Source organism: Vicugna pacos, chromosome 9, assembly GCF_048564905.1.
Source record: "Vicugna pacos chromosome 9, VicPac4, whole genome shotgun sequence".
In the NCBI taxonomy this organism is placed as follows: Eukaryota; Metazoa; Chordata; class Mammalia; order Artiodactyla; family Camelidae; genus Vicugna; species Vicugna pacos.
The window spans coordinates 60,952,245-60,974,070 of NC_132995.1; the positions used below are offsets into that span (position 1 = coordinate 60,952,245).

The 21,826-nt window shown below is 36.3% G+C and overlaps 2 protein-coding genes across 4 annotated transcripts in view; one reads left to right on the top strand and one right to left on the bottom strand.

Moving 5' to 3' along the window:
• Nucleotides 1–17,260, bottom strand: part of CAPZA1 (capping actin protein of muscle Z-line subunit alpha 1) — a 39,386-nt gene extending 22,126 nt beyond the window's left edge. Inside the window, exon 1 of the mRNA XM_006217810.4 lies at nt 16,563–17,260. Within this exon, the coding sequence (XP_006217872.1) occupies nt 16,563–16,601 (39 nt within the window). The 5' untranslated portion in view covers nt 16,602–17,260. The remainder of the gene's footprint in view (nt 1–16,562) is intronic.
• The window catches only part of ST7L (suppression of tumorigenicity 7 like), a 72,008-nt gene continuing 67,423 nt past the window's right edge, over nt 17,242–21,826 (top strand). For 2 of the 3 annotated variants that reach the window (XM_031680289.2, XM_072967983.1), the window contains exons 1-2: nt 17,270–17,520; nt 19,278–19,360. In XM_031680289.2, coding sequence (XP_031536149.2) covers nt 17,313–17,520; nt 19,278–19,360 — 291 coding nt within the window. In that variant the 5' untranslated portion in view covers nt 17,270–17,312. Of the gene's footprint in view, nt 17,521–19,277; nt 19,361–21,826 lie in introns of all 3 variants that reach the window. The other variant, XM_006217811.4, reaches the window with a different exon arrangement.

The following is a 21,826-nucleotide window of genomic DNA, read 5'->3' on the forward strand; positions in this document are numbered from 1 at the left end:
TGAATTAATGTTTTAAAAATCTCTAAGTTTTAATATCTAATACATATAAACCACAAAAATAAAAACTCAATTTCTATGAAAGCACTAATGAGAAAAGATCATCCATAAATTCACTGCAGCATTATTTACAATAGCCAAGATATGGAAGCATTCTAAATGAATGGATAAAGAAGATGTAAGATACACACACACACACACACACACATAATATACGTACAATGGAGTATTACTCAGCTGTAAAAAACAATGAAAACTTGCCATTTGCAACAACATGGATGGACCTAGAGGGTATTACGCTAAGTGAAATAAATCAGTCAGAGGAAAACAAATATTGTATAATTTCACTTATCCAAAAGTGAAATGGAAGTGGAATCCAAAAAAACAAATCAGAAACAGTCACAGACACAGGGAACAAACAGGTGGTTGCCAGAAGGGAGGGAATGGGGGGAGGAAAGAATAGGTGAGGGAGATTAAGAGGCACAAATTTTCAGTTGTAATAAATCAGTGAAAGGAATGAAAATGTAGTGTGGGAAATATCATTAATAACTATGTAGCATTTTACATGGTGACATACCGTAACTAGATTTATTGTGATGATCATTTTGAAATGTATAGAAAGAAATACTGAATTACCATGCTATATAACAGAAACTAACGTTGTGTTACAGGTCAATTATACTTCAAAAACAAACTCATAGACAAAGAGATCAGATTTGTGGTTCCCAGAGACAGGGGGTGGGAAGAGGGAGAATTGGATGAAGGCAGTCAAAAGGTACAAACTCCAGTTATAAGATAAATTTGTACTACGTATGTAATGTACAAGATGATAAATATAATTGACACTGTTGTATGTTATATATGAAAGTTAAGAGTAAATCCTCAGAGTTTTCATCACAAGAAAAAATTGAAAAAAAATTGTATTACTATTCCTTTAACTTTGTATCTATATGAGAGGATGGATGTTCTCTAAACTTATGTGATAATCATTTCATGATGTATGTAGGTCAAATTGTATGCTGTACACCTTAAAGTGCTGTATGTCTCAGTACAACTGGGGAAAAAAGAAACTCGATTTCTAAGAGTGTATAGGGGTCCTGAAAGTAAAAATGTTTGAGAAATGTCCTATCTTTTGACATAGGTCAATATTTATTATGTTACTGAGTGAAAAGGTTGCAAAATGATGAATTCTTGTTTCTTAAAAGTATATATTTACATATATGTACAGCTGCTAAATTTTAACTGGGACTATCTCTGATAGTATTACAAAAGATAGTCTTCTTCCCTTTTTTGACTTATCTTTATGGTCAAAGTTGTACAATGAATATAAATTATTTGTATAAAAAAATAATTTTAAAACTTTTTAAAAATCACAAAAGGGGCATGCCAACATTCCCTATACAATAAATAATTTAAAAATTATTTGAGAATATCAAGAACAGGAGAAATGTCCAATTAAAGAAACCAAAGCATCTCCCAGTTTTTAAATGAAAGTATAGAGATTTGAAGATAAATATGCTATGGCAAGAGTGAAGCTCTAAATGAGCAGTTAAAAGAAATGTGGTCATAATTAAATGCCAACATGGGATCCTAAAACACAGTCATGGTAAACAATCCCCATGTTACTTACTGAGAGCTACTAAAAAAGATGGATTACAGGTGACCCTCTGTGTTTGTGGGTTGTGCATCCAAGGATTGAAAATATTTGAGAAAAAAAATCCAAAAGGTTCCAAAAAGCAAAACTTGAATTTGCCACACACTGGCAATTATTTACATAGCACTTACATTGTATTAGGTACTATAAGTAATCTAGAGATGATTTAAAATATATAGTAGGATGTGCTTAAGTTACACACAAACACTATGCCATTTTACATAAGGGACTTGAGCATCCTCGGAGTTTGGCATCTTGGAGGAGGGGGGCTTGAACAAATCTTCCTCAATGGGATGACCATACTTAGCATTAGAAAAACATTTGACAGTCTTTGAAGATAAGACTTTGAAGTGTTAAGTTGATTTGTCACTATAACAGTACCATAAAAATACCTTGAAGTAATAGAAATTGTAATGATACATTTATGTAATCATGACAAAATCTGAGGTCTGCTCCTTGGTCTCCAAGGCTATTTATAATTTGGTCTGCCCTTCCCCATTTTCCTACTGTTTAGCTCCTAGCCCTACAGCTATACTCCTGCCTCAGGGCTATTATAATTTTTGTTCCTTTTACCAGAAATGCTCTTCTATTAGAGGGTTCACTTCCTTCTTCATTCAAATCTCAGTTCAAATGTCATCTACTCAAGTACCCTTTTCTGACTTCCTGACTTCTATATACTCCCACCAACAGTATAGGAGGGTTCCCTGTTCTCAGACCTTTTCCAGCATTTATCGTTTGTGGACTTTTTAATGATGGCCATTCTGACTGGTGTGAGGTGATACTTGATTGTAGTTTTGATTTGCATTTCTCTGATAATTATATATACTGAGCATTTTTTCATGTGCCTATTGGTCGATGTGATATCCTGATATACTTGTATACTGTGAAAGGATTACCCCCACTGAGTTAAACACATTATTTTAGACACTGCAATTTGTATTTCATGTAAGTTTCACATCATGAAACATTCTTCTTCTTTTGTTTTTTTCCTAACCATTTGAAACACATTAGCTCGTAGGCCATACAAAAACAGCAGTGACCAGATTTGCCAATTTCTGGCATAGAGTATAAGAATTCGTTATGTCTGTTCACTGTTGTATAACCAGGACTGAGACCTGGCACATGCTAGGAATATAAATGAATGAATACTATTTCATTGTTTACAAAACTCTTTTATAATCTCTCTTTTGATCTTAAAACAGCTCATTAAAATAGGCAGGGAAGAAGACTATTTATTATCCCTATTTTAAATGAAGGAACAGGTTAAGAGAGTATAAGTGTCTTGTCCAAGGTCACACACTTATAAAGGGGTGGCACTGAACTAGACAATCAACTATACTATGTAGTAGTAACAGGTATTAAAATTTGGGAGGATTATCTTTAGTGTGGTCTCATGAATTTGGCCTAGTCCTTTTCAAATTTTTTTTTTAACAAGGAATTGAGACAAAGCATTTCTTGTAAAAGCTGCAGTTGACACAAAGTTGGAAGGGATAAATAAAATGATAAATAATAACATTAAAAGTCAAAATTTTATCATCCAGCCTCAAAACTGGGTCAAAACTAACAAGATGAAATTGAATAGAAGTAAACAAAATCACTGGTACAAGCAAAAAAGGAAAGAGAAATGGCTAAGCAGTTAGTGATTACAAAAATATTTTTGCTGCAATACAAATAAGGGATGAAAATTTCAGTAACAGTAATTCAGTCATTCACAAGATTGACATGGGGAAAGAAAGTTCCCCACTTTCTTTAGGTATATATCCCATGGAGGGAGGCATGTAATCCGCTACGTAATTGAGAATCGCTGACATGGAGGTTTTAGTTGAATGAAAACTTCACTCTGCTTAAAAAAAATTATTCCTATTCCATAAAGTAATAGTTTCACTGTACATAGCATTCATCTAATAGTATCTGCAGTAAAGGGTATAATTTCATGTATATTTTAAAGAGAGAGTAACTCAAGTCTCATACACAATTCCACTCCTTCATATATTTAAATATTCCAATAATGCTAATTGTATGGATTCCATTATACTATGTTTCTAATGTAAAAGGGGGGAATTTAAAGTCTATTTAAAGTATCACTGAAAGATAAGTTCTCCCAAATTTCAGTTTCTTCCAATTCTCCTTATCGTTACACCTCTCCAAAAAGGAAAATAAAAATACCCAAATCCTTCCAAGATTCAAAACTTCTTTTTATATTACTGATTTCTGTATTGTAATGTTAAAAATCAAACTGAGAAAGTAATGTATCCCATTTTTCTGAAATTGCTTTATTTTGTTAAATTTAAGAAACTTTAAAAATATACTAGAAAAAGAAATTTACAAAATTTATAAAACTCAGATTTTTAGCTTAATAATCTTTTAATAACAGACCCCACACATTTCAACATTACATCTATTCATAACTAGCTTTTTTACTGATTTCCTTGACAAGAGGACTTCAAGTTGAAATTCAACAACTGCAGCTCTTTGTGAACGTTGGGTGGATAATTCTAGACAGGCAAAGAAGAAATCTTTCACTAGATAATATCCACAGTCCAATTATCAGCAACGTCCAAGTCAGCTAATACTGCCCAAATTTTGTACACTCCAGGAGCCAAACCTCTGCCAGAAAGACATCTACAAAAATCTTTATTGCCCTCATTAGTCTACTAGCGTATTTATTTCTGGACCTTTACTCACACTGTCCTTGAGTGTTGTGCCTGTCTCCTCATCTTTGCCTGTCTACATTATTTCTATCTTTTAGGGTTGGGTTCTTCTGTTTCTTTCCAAGATGTATTCCGCATTTTTTATAGTCTCAAGAATTCTTAGTACTTCTACCATACTTGGAACATTTATCATAGCACCTAAAATGTAACTGCTGTTGATAATTAGTTCTATAGGTATCATTCTGTTTCCAAAGACTTAAGTTTTCTTTAGGCAAACTGCCTTGCTTTCCTTTTCTATATTATATAGGTCCTAGCAAACTAAATGGCAGATAGGTAATTAGTAAATGTTTACAAAATCCCTTCTGAACAAAATGACACTAAGGAAGTGAGCTTAGTTTTTAATATTGTTATGAGGCACAACAGCAAAATGGAAAGATACAGGCTCTGGAGTTGGACAGATATGGATTTGAATTTCAGTCTCTTAGTCTCTGAATCACACCCTCTCCCTAAAGTGGGACAGTATACACTTCTTGGGATTGTTCTGAAAATTAAGTAAGATAATATATGACAAGTCCTTGGTAAAACACTTAAAATAAAATATGGAGGCTCAGTAAATGTTAGCTATAGTTACCTGGTCACAGCAAGATTAACTGCTGCTTTAAATTATCAAACTGAACAAACCCTTCAAATTGTTGAGAAAATAATTCCTCTTTTCCAGAAATTCTTTGGGTCTTAGTCACCTAGTATTCTCCATCATTACAATCTTCATCAAGAACTATAAACAGCAACAACTTTTTTACTAATCAAAAAAAGTTTTCCCAAATGATTATTTCACTTTGCTTTAAAGTGATAACTCATCTTCCTTTTTTTAAATAAATTTTTATTGAAGTATAGTTATTTTAAAATGTTAATTTTTAAATTTTAGTTTATCTTCTTTTTTTTTTTTTGAGGGGGAAGTAATTAGGTTTACTTATTTACTTATTTTTAGAGGAGGTACTAGGGATTGAGCCCAGGATCCTGTGCATGCTAAGCATGCACTCTACCACTGAGCTATACCTTCCCGCTGATAACACATCCTTCGAAGTTTACTTGTGTTTTCAACCAGACTGTACCTCAAAAAATAGTAAATCATGCTTTTGTAAATACGTATTTTTATACCTTATTCTTATCCTACTATGAAGTAAGCTCTATTTGCACAGAATTCACTGTTTATTTCTTAAGGGAGTTTTTCCTATTTGAAGACATTTAGGATGTTATAGTTGTCATTATTATCATTATTTTGTATTTTAAGAATATTTTTTCTAAGAGCAATTTTAGGTTTACAGCAAAGTTGAGAGAAACAACAGAGACTTCCCATATATCCTATCTCCTCAAAGGCCCAGTCTCCTCCATTATTAACATCCCCACCAGAGTGGTACATTTCTTACAATCGATGAATCTACACTGACACATTATCACCTAAAGCCTATAGTTTACAATAGGGTTCACGCTTTGTGGTGCACATTCTATGGATTTGGACAGATGTATGACACATATCCACCATTACAGAATCATACAAGTATTTTTACTGCCCTGAGAAATCTCTGTTCTTTGCCTATTCATCCCTCTCTCCCCCTAGGATATTATTTTAACAAGAGGAAAGAATCTTTAAAAAACAAAACAAAACACACACTTTGCCTCAGTGTGGTTCATTCTTCGGTCTGGTTCTAAGGCTTTCAGTCTCTCAACAATAACTGCCTGGGGCAATAATTTAATAGGTGTAAGTCCCAAGATGTTGACATGCATATATTTCAGTATCAAACTAGCTCTAGAATTCCAGTTTCAGTGCTTGTATCAAACAAAATCCCTGCTGGCTGAGTTCTCAGAGGCTAGTGAGAATTTAATTTGGGGCTGTATTTTGAGGAAAAAAACATTTTCGGTGATCTCCAGGACCAAATGGAATAGTAGTTTCACTAACTAACTGTTAGCTATATTTTTTTAGATTCCAAATAAGCTAAATATTATTTTCTCAGTTTAGACTGGGAGATACTATAAAGGTTTAGAATGCATTTAGAAATTAAATATGAGATGTATATACTTTTATTTTGATTTATCATTATCAGCAAAAGCTAAGGTTAAAAAGCATATAGCTATGTCTTAAATTAGGATCAACACTATAAAAAGATGGTGACACTGCCAAATAATTTGTTTTACGTTAACTCTTTTAAAAGCCATTTTAAGTACTTCTTAGAAACTGTCTTCTCCATTAGTAATCAATTATAAGTTTTGTTGGATATAGACAAATAGGTAGGGAAGGCTGGCAAGTTTAAGTAGGGCAATTTCATTTTTAAAAGTTCTACCCACTCTAAGGAATAACTGCTTAAAAATCTATTAAAGTAATTAATAACACACACAGAGGGCCAAAGACTCTCTCTTTGAGCAAACTTTAGTCAGGCTCCGCTGAGCACTCTTCTCAACTAGGCCTTGATCTCAGTCTTGTCTATGGCCTGCCTAGCCCAATTTTAGCAAGAATCCCATAGTTGAATGAGAATTCCCCCATTCTTGATATCAAATTCCTCATGCTCCACCTTTGGTATGTAAATCCTCAATCTGCCCTTAGCAGCAATTTTCCCTCTCCTGACCACTTCATTTTGCTTGCTGGCTATAAATCCCCAGCAGTCTTTGCTTTATTTGGAGCTGAACTCAATCTCTCTCCCCCAATGCAAAAGTACTGAATAAAGTCTTCTTATCATTTCAACAAATATCAGAGTAATTTTTCTTTAACATAGGTCATTACTGTATTTTATGCCACCTAGTATAATAGCACATAAAACAACATACTTAACCATAAAATTTACAACATATAAGAACCAAAGTATAGGTTGTATTTTATTTTCTAGTTATCTTTCCCAACCACTCCTTTTTAATTTACAAGTTTTCTATGCAACAAATTAGAAGGAAATCATTCCTTAGTCCTCATTCTGGACTCTTCTAATACAAGACATCCAGAAGGTCAGTAAAAAGATTTCCAAGTGTATATTTTAAGTGTTCATTTAGAAGTTCAAAGTAAGTGATAAGCCTTAAGTTATCAACTACTAAACAGAAAAAAAAATTAAGTATTGGCTGCTCAATCTCAGTAAAGATTTAAAAAGCTGTCTTATCTTAAATGTAAAACAGTGTTGATATACATAAGGAGGGAAAGGACTGTCTAGCTTAAGCAGAGGAAGAACCGAGGAAGTATAAAAGTCTGAGATATATTGTTCTAAGTTAGAAAAAAGAAAAAAAAAGAATGAAAGGATCATGTAAGCAACTTGCTGCTTAGGAGTTTAAATGTGTTAGAATACACACATTCTCATGCCCTACTCTAGGTGATTGGGCAGATGGTAAAAAGTTCCAAGGGGCCAGATACAGTGAGTATTGTTTTGGAAACAGTCAGACCAAATCAAGAAATTAGGGGAAAATCCACCCTAAACACCTTGAAATTCAGCTGCAAGAGAGCAATGGTGCAAACGCCAAGTCCAAAAGGGTAGAGTTCAACCATGAGAGCCCATGTTGGATGGAAATAAAAGCAGTGGGAAGCAAGAAGCATTTTGCCTTTAAGATCTGGTGCATTATCTGGCATGTCATGGTATTTCTAACTTAAACGTGTATCTTTTTACCAATTTTACTTTTTTTTCAAAATCATTAGGAGTCAGACCTGGTTTCACATGCCAGCTTTAGCACTTAATTGCTTGGGTCTTACTTTCTTCATCTGTGACTATACCTGCTCATATATCTAGTACTATTTTAAGACTCCAAAGGAGGTAACATGAAACAGACTTAGACATACCATATACTTAACTTTCTTTCCCTAAGCAAATGCCTAAATGTCATTGAATTTTGAGTAAACTTCTTTAAAAGTTCAGGTCTTTGTATTTACCAATTCACACAAAACAAAACAAACAACACTTTACTGGGTCCCAGGCACCGATGTGAGTACTAAAGATAAAGGCAAAAAGGAGAATGGTGAAAGAAGCCAACAAATTCCATTTTGCCTTAAGCCTGTAGTTCTGAACAAAGGCTATACATTTAGAACCACCTGGGAGCTTTAAAATTACTGATGCCTGGATTCCACCCACAGAGATTCTGATATAATAGATCTGGGGTAGAACCTGGGTATCAGAATTTTATAAAAGCTTCTTCATGTGATTCTCATGTGCTGCCAAGGTTGAGAGCCACTACCTTAAGCTAACATTAAGTACAAATCATCACGGTGGATACAAATAACATAAGACAAGCATACACTCAGCATCTTGGCTTTTCAAAACTTTATAATTCACCACTGTTAGCAGAACAATTTATACACATAGCCCTCAGTAAAGATGTGTCAATCATTCAAAACAACTATAATTCAAAGCAGCAAAACTGCCAAATCAGCATTACAGACAATATACAGCACAGAACTTAATGGGAAGGAGATGAATACGGGCTGGGATGGTTAAAGACAACTAAAAGGAAGGGGAAGGAGGGAACTAAGCTGGGTTCCACAAAATGCTTTAGATAGAGTTAGAGGAAGGGAAAGGGAGGGCATTCCAAATAAGGAATGGTAAGAGTGAAAAAAGGTGGGGGGAAAAACAGCCTTTTGTAAGCATACTAGTCTGGTAGAAACAGATTTATCTGGAAGATAATAAAAGAGAAAGGCAGAGTAAGATAAGATGAGTCAGATGGCAGTAGTTATGCTAATATTAAATCTGGTTTTATTCTGCAGGTAATGAAAAACTGCCAAAGACTTCTGAGTGGGAAGCTCCATTAATGAAAATTAATCTGGAGGTAATGGAGTCCTCAATATGGCTTCACAAAAACCTGGAAATCAGCCTGCCCCCTAAGAGTTAACTATGAAATCAAGACAGATGCTACCAAAGCAAGGTTCATTCACTCATTCATTCAACAAGTATTTGAAGGCCTACTACAAAGGCACTGTTTTAGGCAATAGTGATTCAAAAGTATATGGTCCTCATAGGGCTTAAGTTCTAGTGGGAAGCGAGACAGTAGATAAGATTAAATAACTAAACTACATGATATGCCAGCTAGTGATTAATGCTAAGGAGTGAAAAATAAAGGGAAAAGGGATATGAAATGTTACATTGGATTTGGACAAGGCCTTCAATGAGGTGGCTTCTGATTAATCTGAAGGAAGTGAAGGCTATGGAAGGAAGGAAACTCCAGAGAACAGAGCAAATGCAAAGACCCATTAAGTGAGAATGTGTGGCCGGAACAGAGAGGACTGGGGAGGAATAGGTAGGAGTTAAGGTCAGAGCAGGAAGTATAGAGGTAAAATCCCAGACCATGTAGGGGCTTGTAGTCAGAGTAAGAATTTATATTCTGAAGATGGGAAACCACTGGAGGAGTAGAGTGACATATTCTGAGTTGCATTTTTTAACCAGATCACTCTGGGTCCTACACTGAGGACAGACTGCTTATGGAGAGACAAGAGCAGAAGGAGGGAGACCAGAGAGAAGGCCATAATCTATGTGGGAAATTATGGTAGCTTCTTCCAGAGTAGTTGAAATAAATGGTGTGGTGAAATAATCAAGTTCTGGGTATATTCTGAAGGCAGAGCCTACAGGATTTGCTAATAGACTATATGTAGATTGCAAGAGAAACAGGAATCAAAGATGACATTAAACTTTTTGGCCTGAGCAACTGAAGAATGAAGGTGTCATTAAGAATGGAAAGACTGCAGAAGCTGCAATATGCAAATTTTTGATACATAAAGGCTTCCTTCCCTGGTTCTGACTCCATGCTTACACTGAAAAAAATTATAATTTGATCTCCCGTATGTCTGATCTACTTGAAAAAAGTAATCTAGTCCCTCTTATATTTATCAAATTAGTAGTAACCCTCGTTTTATACACTTGTTTCATCAGCCTGGCTAGTGTGAGTTTGTCCCTGAGAGATGTGGTCTTACTATCCTGATGAATCAAGCTGCTGAGCTTAACAGGCAGAGGATTAAGAGTTGGATAGTGGTTCTCGAGTTGCAAATAATTATTGGGAAGCTTATTAAAAATAAATGAGCATTGGTCCCACCAAATTCTGATTCAGGTGGTCTAGGAAAGAACCCAGAAATCTTGCTTTTGAAAGAAACACGTATGCGATTCTATTGTAGGCAATAATGTTCTAAGGTACTGTCATAATACAAGGTTCTTAAGACAGACAGTGCCCTTGGCCTTGTCATGAGGACTTTGTCATTTTTCTCAACACGTTCAGTTTATAACACATTTTAAATACTAGAATTCTTAGCGGCATACTTGAAGAGGCTCAAAATAGCACTAATTTGGCAGTAATTATAATACAGTCATGACCAGAGAATATCAGTGTTTCATTATCTATAAAAGCATTCCTGTCACCACACCATTAAACCTGACTGCTGTTTAGGATTATATCATTATTTCACTACAACTGTTTGCTATCTCAACCCACTACCTATCTACTCAAAGAAATCAAAGTGGGTAAGAGCACAGGTCTTGAAGTAGATTACCAGAGACTGTATCTGTTCTACTATTATTAGTTCTGGATACTTGGTCATAATTTTTAACCTCAAATGTGCTTCAGTTTACTCAGCTGAAAAATGGGAATAATACAAGTATTGGGATGTTTTGAGGTGAATACATTTTAATACATAAAGTATCTAGCACATAATAAATACTTCAGTGTTACCTAGAAGGCAAAGTTCTCTCATGTTCCAATAAACTGACATCTTTCTTTGGTGCAGCCTGCATTATGCTGTCTTCTCGCTTACAAGTTATACGTACGACTTACACTGTATCATATGACCCATTCAGTTGAACACTCCATTTTACAGACATTGCCCTAACAATATCTATGTGCAGTTATAAATTTTACTATTGCTAAAAATTTAGTAGTGTGAAGAACTGTGAAAAATCAGCAAAAATGCAGAAAGGGGGAGGCTGGAGGCAAAGAGAACAATTAAGAATGCTGTTAAAAATAATCCAAGCATTAAGAAAAGGTCCTGAATGAAGATAATAGTAGAAGGAATGTGAACAGGATAGACACACTGTTAAGTGAAAAGTATACTTATCAGTTTGAATATGTGTAGAACAGAAGAGACTGGTAATACTGGCTGTCGCTCAGGGGAACTGGGTGGCTCTAAAATGGGTGGGAGGGGACTTTTTACTCATTCTTTCCTACCATTTAAATTTTAAGCATGTGATTATAGTTCTTATATACTTACAATAGTTTTTTAAAAAATTAATGGAAATGAAGGAACAGAATCTAATATAGGAAGAAGAATTTACAGGGCTGGAATACTAATTGAATGCGAGATGAAAGGCTAAGGGCAAAAAAGATGATGTCAACGTCCCAATCTATGTGACTAAAAGAGAATATGGTGGCATGAACAGAAATGCAGAGGTTGGCAGGAGGTTCTGATAAAGGGAGAAGGAAAAATCACAGTAGGTATATATTAAAATTAGCACTTAGTTCAGAAATCCCCAAATAGTCAAACTGTCTTTCAAAAGTTACCATGACTAATTTCAGAAGCTGATGCGTACAAGGACTTTAACTTCTTTTTTTTTTAAACACAAAAAGATGAGAAGTTTGTGCACCGGAGAGAGAAAAGAGCAAATGACACCTGATGCTATAGTATGTGTTCTTCTGAGCTCTAAAGAAAAGGACTCACAGCAAATGAAGGAAATACTTCTATTAGGGTTTTCGCAAGGCTCCAGGTATACACAGTCAGCTCCTGTGTGCTGTACAACAAAATTTTATATAGGAGATTTGAGCATCAGCGGATTTTGGTATCCATGGTATCCGAAACCAATCCCTCATGGATACCTAAGGACAACTGTGTACATAGTAATTTTGATATGCATAAGGCTTTGCAACTTTATGGGATTTTGCAACTTTATGGGAAAATGCTCCCAGGAGGGGTCAAATGTTCTTAGCAGTGCCAGGACAGAGAACCAGTAATGACAACAGATGCTCAGGCACAATCAATGCCCAAAAAGGCACTCAGAGTATGGACACATTCCTGAATACAGGAAATACCTACAGATAACCAGAAATAATTGGGGGAGGGGGAAGGATGGAGCGCGAGCTGGGGAAATGTGACAATGTATGAAACTGTGATTGACCGGTCTCTTTCATACCTATAGCTTATGCCCACACTATGTACCTGGTGCTATGCTAGGCACTAGATAAAAAGATACCATTGCAGTTACCAAGGATTTCATAGTTTTGTTATCAGGGCAAACATGCCAAAGCAGTGACAGAAACTCCTGGAACACTGTAATGCTTCAATTTTTTAAATAGAGGTTTTTTGTTTGTTTGTTTATTTTAAAATTAAGAGTTCGAAAAGTTCATCAAACTTTGTTGAGTCAGTTTGATGCAATTTCCCTTATCTATTTTTAGAAGACAATTTTTGAGGCCCACAAAGGTAAGTAATTTTTCCAAAATCACAGTGGTGGCTAAAAGCACAAGGAGATGGTAAATCACCTGACACTCTTTCCCACTATATCACAATACCTCATTTATAATTCATTAAATGATGACTCTATTCTGATTTCTTTTTCATTCATGGTAACATGGAAAAAATAGTTTAGTGAAAAAAGCATGGCTTTCGAATCAGACAAACCTAGGATCTGAATTTTTTTGACAAATCACACTGCTCTGCTTAGCATTAAGGCTGACTCTAACACAATAGGCAGCTATTGAAGAAGAAATTATAATAAACCTACATTCTTCAGCAAAGATTGGGCATCTGAATTTGTATCTGCTAAGGCTTTATGCTCCTGTCCAAGGATTATGTAACAGATGAAATGACTACTACTCAGCAAAGCTAACTGAAAAGGGAAGATTTAAAAAATGGCAGTATTAATTCCAATAAATGACTTGTTAAAAAGCCACCATGGCAATTAAGCTTTAGGATTTACTTGACCCAATAAAGGTAATAACTCACCTAGTAAATTAAGAAGGTAATGCATAATCAAGGAAATCCAGTTTAAAAGCATAAATATTTTTCATAAGCTCTAACAGAGCCTTCAAATTTCTGCATCTATGTACAAAATTTTCTGCATCTCTCCTAGATAATTTTGATAAAGCCATTTCTCAAAAAGTGCCTTAAAGACAATATTGTCTAAACTGAAAGCATACAGATCTATTTTTCAGTTACGGTATTTTTGAAGTTGTACACAAACATTCTACTAGTTAGGCTGAAAGGGAAAAATATGCTAATAGTCCCCTTTTTAGCTCTAAAGTTCTGTCTGCATTTACTCATTTTAAAAATGCTGAACCATGAAATAAAGGAAACAATCGGCGCAAAGAACCAAAACCAGTACTTCAGCTGATACCTCAAGTTTCCTAATTATGGCATCTTGTCATTTTTGGTCTCTTTAAGGATTTGGAACTAAGTAACTGAAGAATCTAAGTAACTAGGGGACTAGAGCTCATTCTCAGAAACTGAACTCGAGGATAAGACTAAAAGCATTTATTTCTGCATATTATTATACTTTCAACTTCCTGTTTTATTTAGGCAGCTCATCATGACCATTTCAGGTAACAATGCAGAAGTTAAAAAACCCAACTTCCTCTCTGTATAAAGTGATAAAAACTTTCAGCAATTAGTTACGAGAATGGTTGGTATTACTAGCTTCTATGGAAATACTTGCAAGGAAATCTTAGACCATCACCACAAAATGCGCCTCTAGGTTCACTGCTTTCAGAAAATACAACGTGAAAAGCAGTATTAAAATATATTTGGCGTTATGACACACGTGCGTTAAAACAAATCAAATGCAACTGAGGTCTTAGTTAAAAGAAAAAAATGAAAAGTTCCTTCAAGGAAGAATCAATACAAACTAAGGCTGAAAATATCCTGTTTATAATAGTGCCTTGGTTGTTAAAGTTTTGTACAAGAATCTCACTTAAGGGTTACTTACTATTTACGAATGCTAAGATATTCATATCAATAACTTTTTGGAAAAATATTTTTAATTCTTGAATTTAGTTAAAAGGCATCAGGAGCTTGGAGGAAAAGAGGGCAAGGTAAGCATAAAGTTGAAGGAGAACTGAAGTAATCTTCCAAGTTAAAATCGTTTCTTTTTACTTACAGATCCGCAACAGAGAAATACAGATCAACTGATCTCTGAGAATAAAAATCTAACAAAATTTCTGTAATCTCAAATCATATGACTTTATCATAAGATTTTTTTCTTTATTTTCTTTATTGTCTTTTTCTTTTATTTTTGGTAGGGGGAGGTAATCAGGTTTACTTATTTATTTGCATGCACTCTACCACTTAAGCTATACCCTCTCATCATGAGATTTTTATTATATCAGCTATTCTTAATTATCTATACTAATGAAGACAACATAGTTAATCTAAAAGCTGTTTACTGAATATGAAATTCATCAACATCTTTAGTCAGTAATCTACCTTGCTAATTATGATTTGCTTGCTATGTCATAACTAAAATTAAGTGACAAAAGTATGTTGGGAGATAAAACTGGTCACAGATCTGCTGTTATAAAATCAAGGCTATTAGTATTACTAACACTGTCAATATCTGAGGACACCTTAATTTGCACTTTGAAATACATATTTTCCCCAAGTTTAATTAAAAAGGCATTCTAACACTGTGTCAAAGACAAAAACTCAACACTGGTAAATGTAGTATCACTTAGGCACAATAAACTTCGAAGTTTATTGTTACCTTAATTCTTAGTGAAATTTTGTGTTAACAGTATTTTTGCTTAAAGTAAGTGGACTATCAGTTGGGCTTATAGATGTTTTGTTATCCCATGATTTTCACTGTAATTTAATTTCATCCAAATCATAACTGTTTGCCTTAGAATAAACATTTAATTATAGTTTTCTCTCCAGCATAAGTTCACATGCAATATAATATGCCTGTTATACATTTATACATATATACGAATCAATTTCCAAGCAAGAGAAAACCTAATTCTGAAGTGTTGTTCAATGGCTTGTGACTGTTTTGCACATTCTTCAGCATTTCAAAATGGCATAGCATATGTAAGTATGATATATCAAATTATTCTGTACAGAGAATTCTTGGACCATAAACTCCCTTCCACCATCCCAATCTCTTTTATTAAAAAAGGAAAGAACCCAGACACATTTACAGAGCATTCAAGGGTGCATATCACACTGTGGGAAACAAAAAAACGTAATTCTTGACCTAGTATGAGTTATGTAGTGAAATCACTGTAATTTCTACAGGATATAAAATCTTTAACACATTTACTGAAAATCCTGACAGACTGTTAAGAAAGCTGTGCAGTCGTCAGGAAAAAAAAATTATTCCCCCTAAGGTAGAATATTCTATTGTACTTAAAACACTTTTTAAGAAACAAATATACAAATTACCCACTGACGAATTCAACTATAATCAAAGACACCACAGTGGAGCATCAAAGAAGCCAGGATGTTTTGTCCAGACTCCAAAGTGTTAACATGAGGCTTATGTGCTATATAAAACCTTTGTGGCGTTAAAAAGAAAAATATTCCTTGGCTATTCCTGTCTGTCAACAGCAATCTAAAACTATTTTTCAAAAATTATCGTTAAGAGGATTTAAGACGCAAGGGAGGGCGTCACCGGGGGGACCGTACACATACAATTAAGGGATTGTCTACAGGGAATAGAGTGGTATTGAAATTCTGAAGAAAAAGTGCTAAGGCTTACACATTTACTATTGCTAATTACTTCAGCCCCCAGTATGTGGGCAAAGAGGTGTGTGTGGAAAAGCGGCCAACACATTAGGGACCTCGCCCTGTCGAGGAGTCGTGACAGCAAAAGCACTTCCTGAGGAAGGAGGAGCAAAAGGGAAGTTAAGAGGCCACCCTGACCAGGAAGTGACTCGCCCTAGACTAGCCTCAATCATTTCTAAAAATGGGGGGATGGGGTGAGCCCCAAGAGCTACTGGCGGTAAAATAACTGCTTCTTGATACGTCGCGACATCATCATTGCCCCCTCTCTTAATTACAAGAATCCAGTCACAATTCAAAAAAGTAAAGTCTCCTCTCTCGCAGGAAGGCCACGGGGCTGTGTGGAGGAAAAGAGTTGAGGAATGGGGAACTGGGGCCACCGTGAGGCAGAGGACAGCCCTTAAAGAGGGAAGCGTCCCGACTGCGGAGAGCGTATGCCAGCACGAGCCAAGAAGCTTCATTCTGCTGGGGGTACTGCCAGGGTCCCCACCGCAGCTAGGGCGGGCCCCTGTTCCTAGTCGCGGGAAGAGGTAAGAGAGAGAGGCGGACCCCTTACCTTCTCCTCATCCGACACCCGATCCTCGAAGTCGGCCATCTTGGGCTGCTCTGGCCCAGCCCGGCCCAGGCGCGAGGCAGGCCGGGAAGGAAGCCGAGTGATGGAATCACCGCGAGGACCATCGGAAGGACCCGCCCGGAAACGCCGACCGCGGGGGCGCCATATCAGTTTCGGGCGGGGTCGATGGCTCCGGCTGCCCGTGCCGCAGGAAGTCGGCTTGCCGTAATAATTTTAAATCTAGTATCTTCCTCATTGAGTTATATCCATTTCCCCTTCCATCTTTGGGACGCTGGGAGCGTGTTTCGACTGGTATTGAAGCCCGAGCTCCAACCGACCAAATTGCAGTTGCTACTTCTATAGACTTTCCCAGCACCACTGCTCTCCATGGCAGTCGAGTCCAAAGGGCTAACTGCTGCTTGGATTACGGAATGGTTGGCCGCTTTTTCCAGCCCAGGAATGGGGTGAAAGGTGACCCTTACTCGTATGGAGGCCAGAACACTCTGGGGTCACATCTCAGTCCAGTTCTTCCAAAATAGGTGCCGCTATTCGCCCCTTCCCGCCCTCGAAAGGAACAGGTAGCCCCGAGTCCTGGGACGCTCCTCCACCTTCCAAATCTTCTCGGTCCCTGTTCCCTGGGGCGCTCAGCCTTCCCCGAGGCCAACTTCAGGTCCGCCACTATCCCAGGATTCCCGACTCCCGGTTTCCTGCTCTTCTCCCCTCCCAACTCCCGGCGCCTGGGGGAGCGGCAAGATGGCGGATGGTGACGGCTTAGGTGAAGCAGCGACTGCTGCGGCGTCTCCTACTGCACCAGCTCCCGGCATGAGCCCGCCGCTGGGCTGGAGGGAGCGCCTGCGGGCCGGGCTGGCCGGCACTGGGGCCTCGCTGTGGTTCGTGGCCGGGTTGGGGCTGCTTTACGCTCTGAGGGTCCCGCTGAGGCTGTGTGAGAATTTGGCAGCGGGTGAGAGGCCCAGAGCTCCCTGGGGACGGGAGTGGGAGGGGGACGTGCGAGGAGCGGTGCCGGGGGCAAGGGCCAAGTGGCAGAGATTCTCGGTAGTCACTGGAGGGCTTCGGAGAAGCTGTCGGTGTGCGCACCGACTGGGTTCTTTTTGTCTTGGGTCACTACTCCGCAGCTGATTGTCAAACCTGAGCTGCAGTTACCGGCTCCTCCCTAGATCTCTTAAGATCCGCCCTCTCTCTTCTGTCCTCGTTTACCGGAGGAAAAGCCACCTGACAAGCTTCAGGTGGTAGGACAGATGAGAACATTTTCTGACGTGGATGCAATATTTATATACACCCCCACCATTGGTAGGATCCCTTGAAAATAATTACTCTCATTCTCCCCTGCTCAGCTGAGAGAATCCACACCCAGACAACAAAGATCTGAATGAAGGAAAACACCACGATCTTAACCAACCATTCTCATGCTTTAAAATAGTTCTGGCAAGAAATAGTTTTAGGTATATTTTTGTTCGTTCTGTGTTTTAAGCCTTATCTTGAGTAGATTATTTGTTGCTCATTAAAATGTAACAGTTCAGGAAGTAAAGAGAACGAGCTACAAACAGCAATGAGTTCTTTCCCTAGTTCGTTTTCAGCATTTGTAGAGAGCTTGCTGTGTAGTGTGGCTTGAAGATACAAAGGTGTTTAAGAGGTGATGATCCCCTTAGATTCTGCAAATAATATCCTTTAGCTGTCGGCAGGATAAAGTGAATGGGAGCTAGGGCCTCTAACTAGGTCTTTACAAATTGACAACCTCAGATTACGATGGAAGCGTTTCTGTTATGTGATGATTGTGACTGTCAGTACTGTGGTTTATTTTTCTGTAGCAAGAGAAAACAAATGCCCTCGTTTCTATTCCATGAGATGACATGGAAGGCTGTGAGATAATGTTCTGAAATGTTTTGAACTTTTTTAGAACATAGTTTGTAAATTCAGATACAGCTAACACACTAAAACAAGCTAAATAAATTGGCCTTCTTTTACTGTTTGAAAAAGCTAATTTGGTGTTTCTGTTACAGGTTAATGAAGTGCTTACTAGTGGTTTGTACGCTCAGTAAAATGTTATTCATTGAGTTTATCATTTATCTTTCTCCATGTTAACTAGATACACCATTTAGATGACAGCAGCTGTTTACAGATTTTTATTTCTTTCTGAAACCTAAAGAATTTATGAGACAGTTATTTGAAGTGAGGAATCTGGTCCAGGTTTTCAGTGAGTCAGATACAAGGAGCTCTTAGTTGTTCCTATTCTCTTTGGGCTGTTTTGCCTCTCTAGCTGACATACCAAATACACTGTTTTCCTTCCCTCTAATTTGAAACACTGGTTTGAATCTCAGAAAAATAATTAGGGAGCAGTTTTAAACTTCCTTTGTAACAGGATATTTGTCTAGCTCATCCTTATGGAATTGCAAATGTTCTTGTGAAATTATGATTTATATTTTATTGGTTTTATTTTCAAAAGCAAGCCAAATTTTCTCATTTTGATTTGTTTATTTAACAAATCAGCAGTGTAAAATTCTACCCTTAATATGTGTGAAGGCATTTTTAAGATATGATACAATGGGAATTTAAAGTAGCTTTTTAAATATTACAACTTTCTCAAATGAATCTCATTCTAGGTATTAATTTATGTAACCCCACTCTTAAAGACACTTGCGTATTTATAGTTTGACTACTTCGTTTTTTAAACTTTGATTTTCTTTTTCTTCTTTTTGACAGTGACAGTATTTTTAAATTCATTGACACCCAAATTTTATGTGGCACTTACAGGAACATCTTCTTTGATATCAGGACTAATATTTGTAAGTAGTTTCCATTTCCTTCATGCTTTGGTATTTAAAAATCAAATCTATTTATATGGTTAATAAAATAATTATAAATACTTAGAGATAAGCATTCTTGAAATGTGTTTAGCATTTGAAAAAACACTGAAACTCCCCCTCCACTGTTAGAGATTGGCAGTATTCATTTGGATATAAAAGACTACAGTATGTTGTGGGGGATGCGGGGAGTGGGAGATGGGTTGTGAACTAAATGCTTGCAGGCTTGGTAACAAAATTAGTGAAATGGGCAGAGTGTAAGAATTAAATGTATTTACTTTGAAGACTGGGTAATCTGAACAGTGCATGCTCCTTCTAGAAGAGGCTAAAACTAATTCTTATCATGTCGACTTGCAGACTGATGTTACCAGATCTTACAATTTTTCAAATGATTTCAAGAGAGCCTGGATATACAAGTTTTTATATATAAAATCTTCTAATACTTTAATGTTAGCAACGTTGAGCAGACTGAGAATTAATCTATGTCTTGAGCAGGGTTTTGGAGCTGGACTAACCATGACTTTAATTATGTGACTTCGAGCAAGTTAACTGACTTTTCTAAGCTCCAATTTCCTCATCTGTACATTGGGAATAATAATAGTATCAACTTCATAGAGTTTTGAAGACTAAATGAGATATTGTGTGTGAAAGCTTGCAACAACATGGTAGCACTTAATGAATTTTGGGCACATTATTCTAAGAAGTCCCACAATAAAGAAACCCATTTAACTTTAATTCAGCTTTTCCTTGCATTATTTAACCAAGCTCTCATTTTTAATATAAAAAGATTTTTTTTAAAACTTTGTAATCTCTATTAACATACCTAGGAACTAGTGTTTCCTGCTATAAACTTTGGAAAAACACTGCTACAGATAAAAATCTTAGGAAGTATTATGGCATGCATGGCCAATAAAATTTTTCTGTTTTTTTCTCATCTCTAGGTGGTGCTCTATAACTATAGTAGAAATGTACAAATAATGGCATTTGTATTGGAGTGTTGTTTTTTTTTAAATAGGGATGACTACTTGACCGTTTTGTTAAAGTGAAGTGCCAGATAAGAAAGGGATTTTTCTCTTGACTTAAAAAAAAATGATGGAGGAATTCTGGGTGAAAACTTTTATTAAAAGCCTCAAAATTTATTGACTTATAAAGCTTACTCATAGCACATTTTGCCAATAAAAATCCAAATAAAGAAGATAGCTATCTTTAAATAGCTGATGTAATAGAAAAAGCATTGGTCTTGAAATCAGAAGATGTAGTTTTGAGTATTGACTCTGCCACCTACTACCTGATAACTTTGGCCAAATCACATAAATTCTGAGTCTTACTTTCCTCATTTATAAGGGAGGGGGAATTTATATATATTATATAGGGTGGGGATACAATAGTATGTAACTTATATATATAATATGTAAAACAGTTTTTAAAATTTGTCGTTACATTTTTTAAACCAGTTTTAAATGTACAAAAATTAGGAAATTCAAGTAGCAGTCTAAAGGTTAAACTCCGTCATTACCTTTGAAATATTGATGAATTTTTATTAGCAAATTTTATTACATTTGTAATTTCTTTTACCACCTGAAAAGAGGAAGCGAACTGTGCTGCTGTCTTACTTCTATCTGAACAGGTAGTGTGCTTGGGAGCTTGAAGAATAGCAACAAAGCCAGTTGTTTAACTAAGTATTATAAGTGAAAAGATTATTTGAAAGGAAAACACAGGATCCAGTGGGTATGCATAACACAACTTTCTATTTTGTGGAATCAGGGAAAGTTCCCTACGGATATGTCATTTACGCTGAAATCTTAAGGAGCTAGTCAAAGGGAGTTGAAAAGGCTGGAGTATCCAAATATGAAACATTCTGCTAATTCAACACAGAGAGCTGCTTTTGATTCCTCTTTTTAGAACAATGATAAATCATGGAAACAGGAAGAAGTGAATATCCTGATTTTTAAGTGGTTCAATGTGGGAATCAACCTGACTTTTAACCTACATTAATAATACTGCCAAATACTAAAGTAGTACTTTATTTTCAAAAGTATTTGCAATTCTTGTTAATCATATTTAATAGATAGGACATCGAAGTTCTGAGAGGTTAGAAGTTAAGTGACTTGCCCAAAGCACCTAGCTAATATATGGCTGAACTGGGAGTCAAATGTGGGCATTCTAACCCTAGTCTACTACTTAATCCACCACTTACTCCACAGTGCTAGTTGTTTCGAATTTGTTTTTCTTTTTATTATGCTGCAGATAGGAAAAAAATTATAATGTAACATGGCAGTTAACATTATTTATAGATTAAACACTTCTTATTGTTTTTAATTGCTTTATTTATAAACATATTTCTTCTAGTGTTGCCTCAGCTTGTCTGAATTTCATTACAAAAGTACAAAAAGCTATTTTTACCTTGGCTCAGCATGTGTTGTCAGGGCATCCTGTGTTTAGCTTATT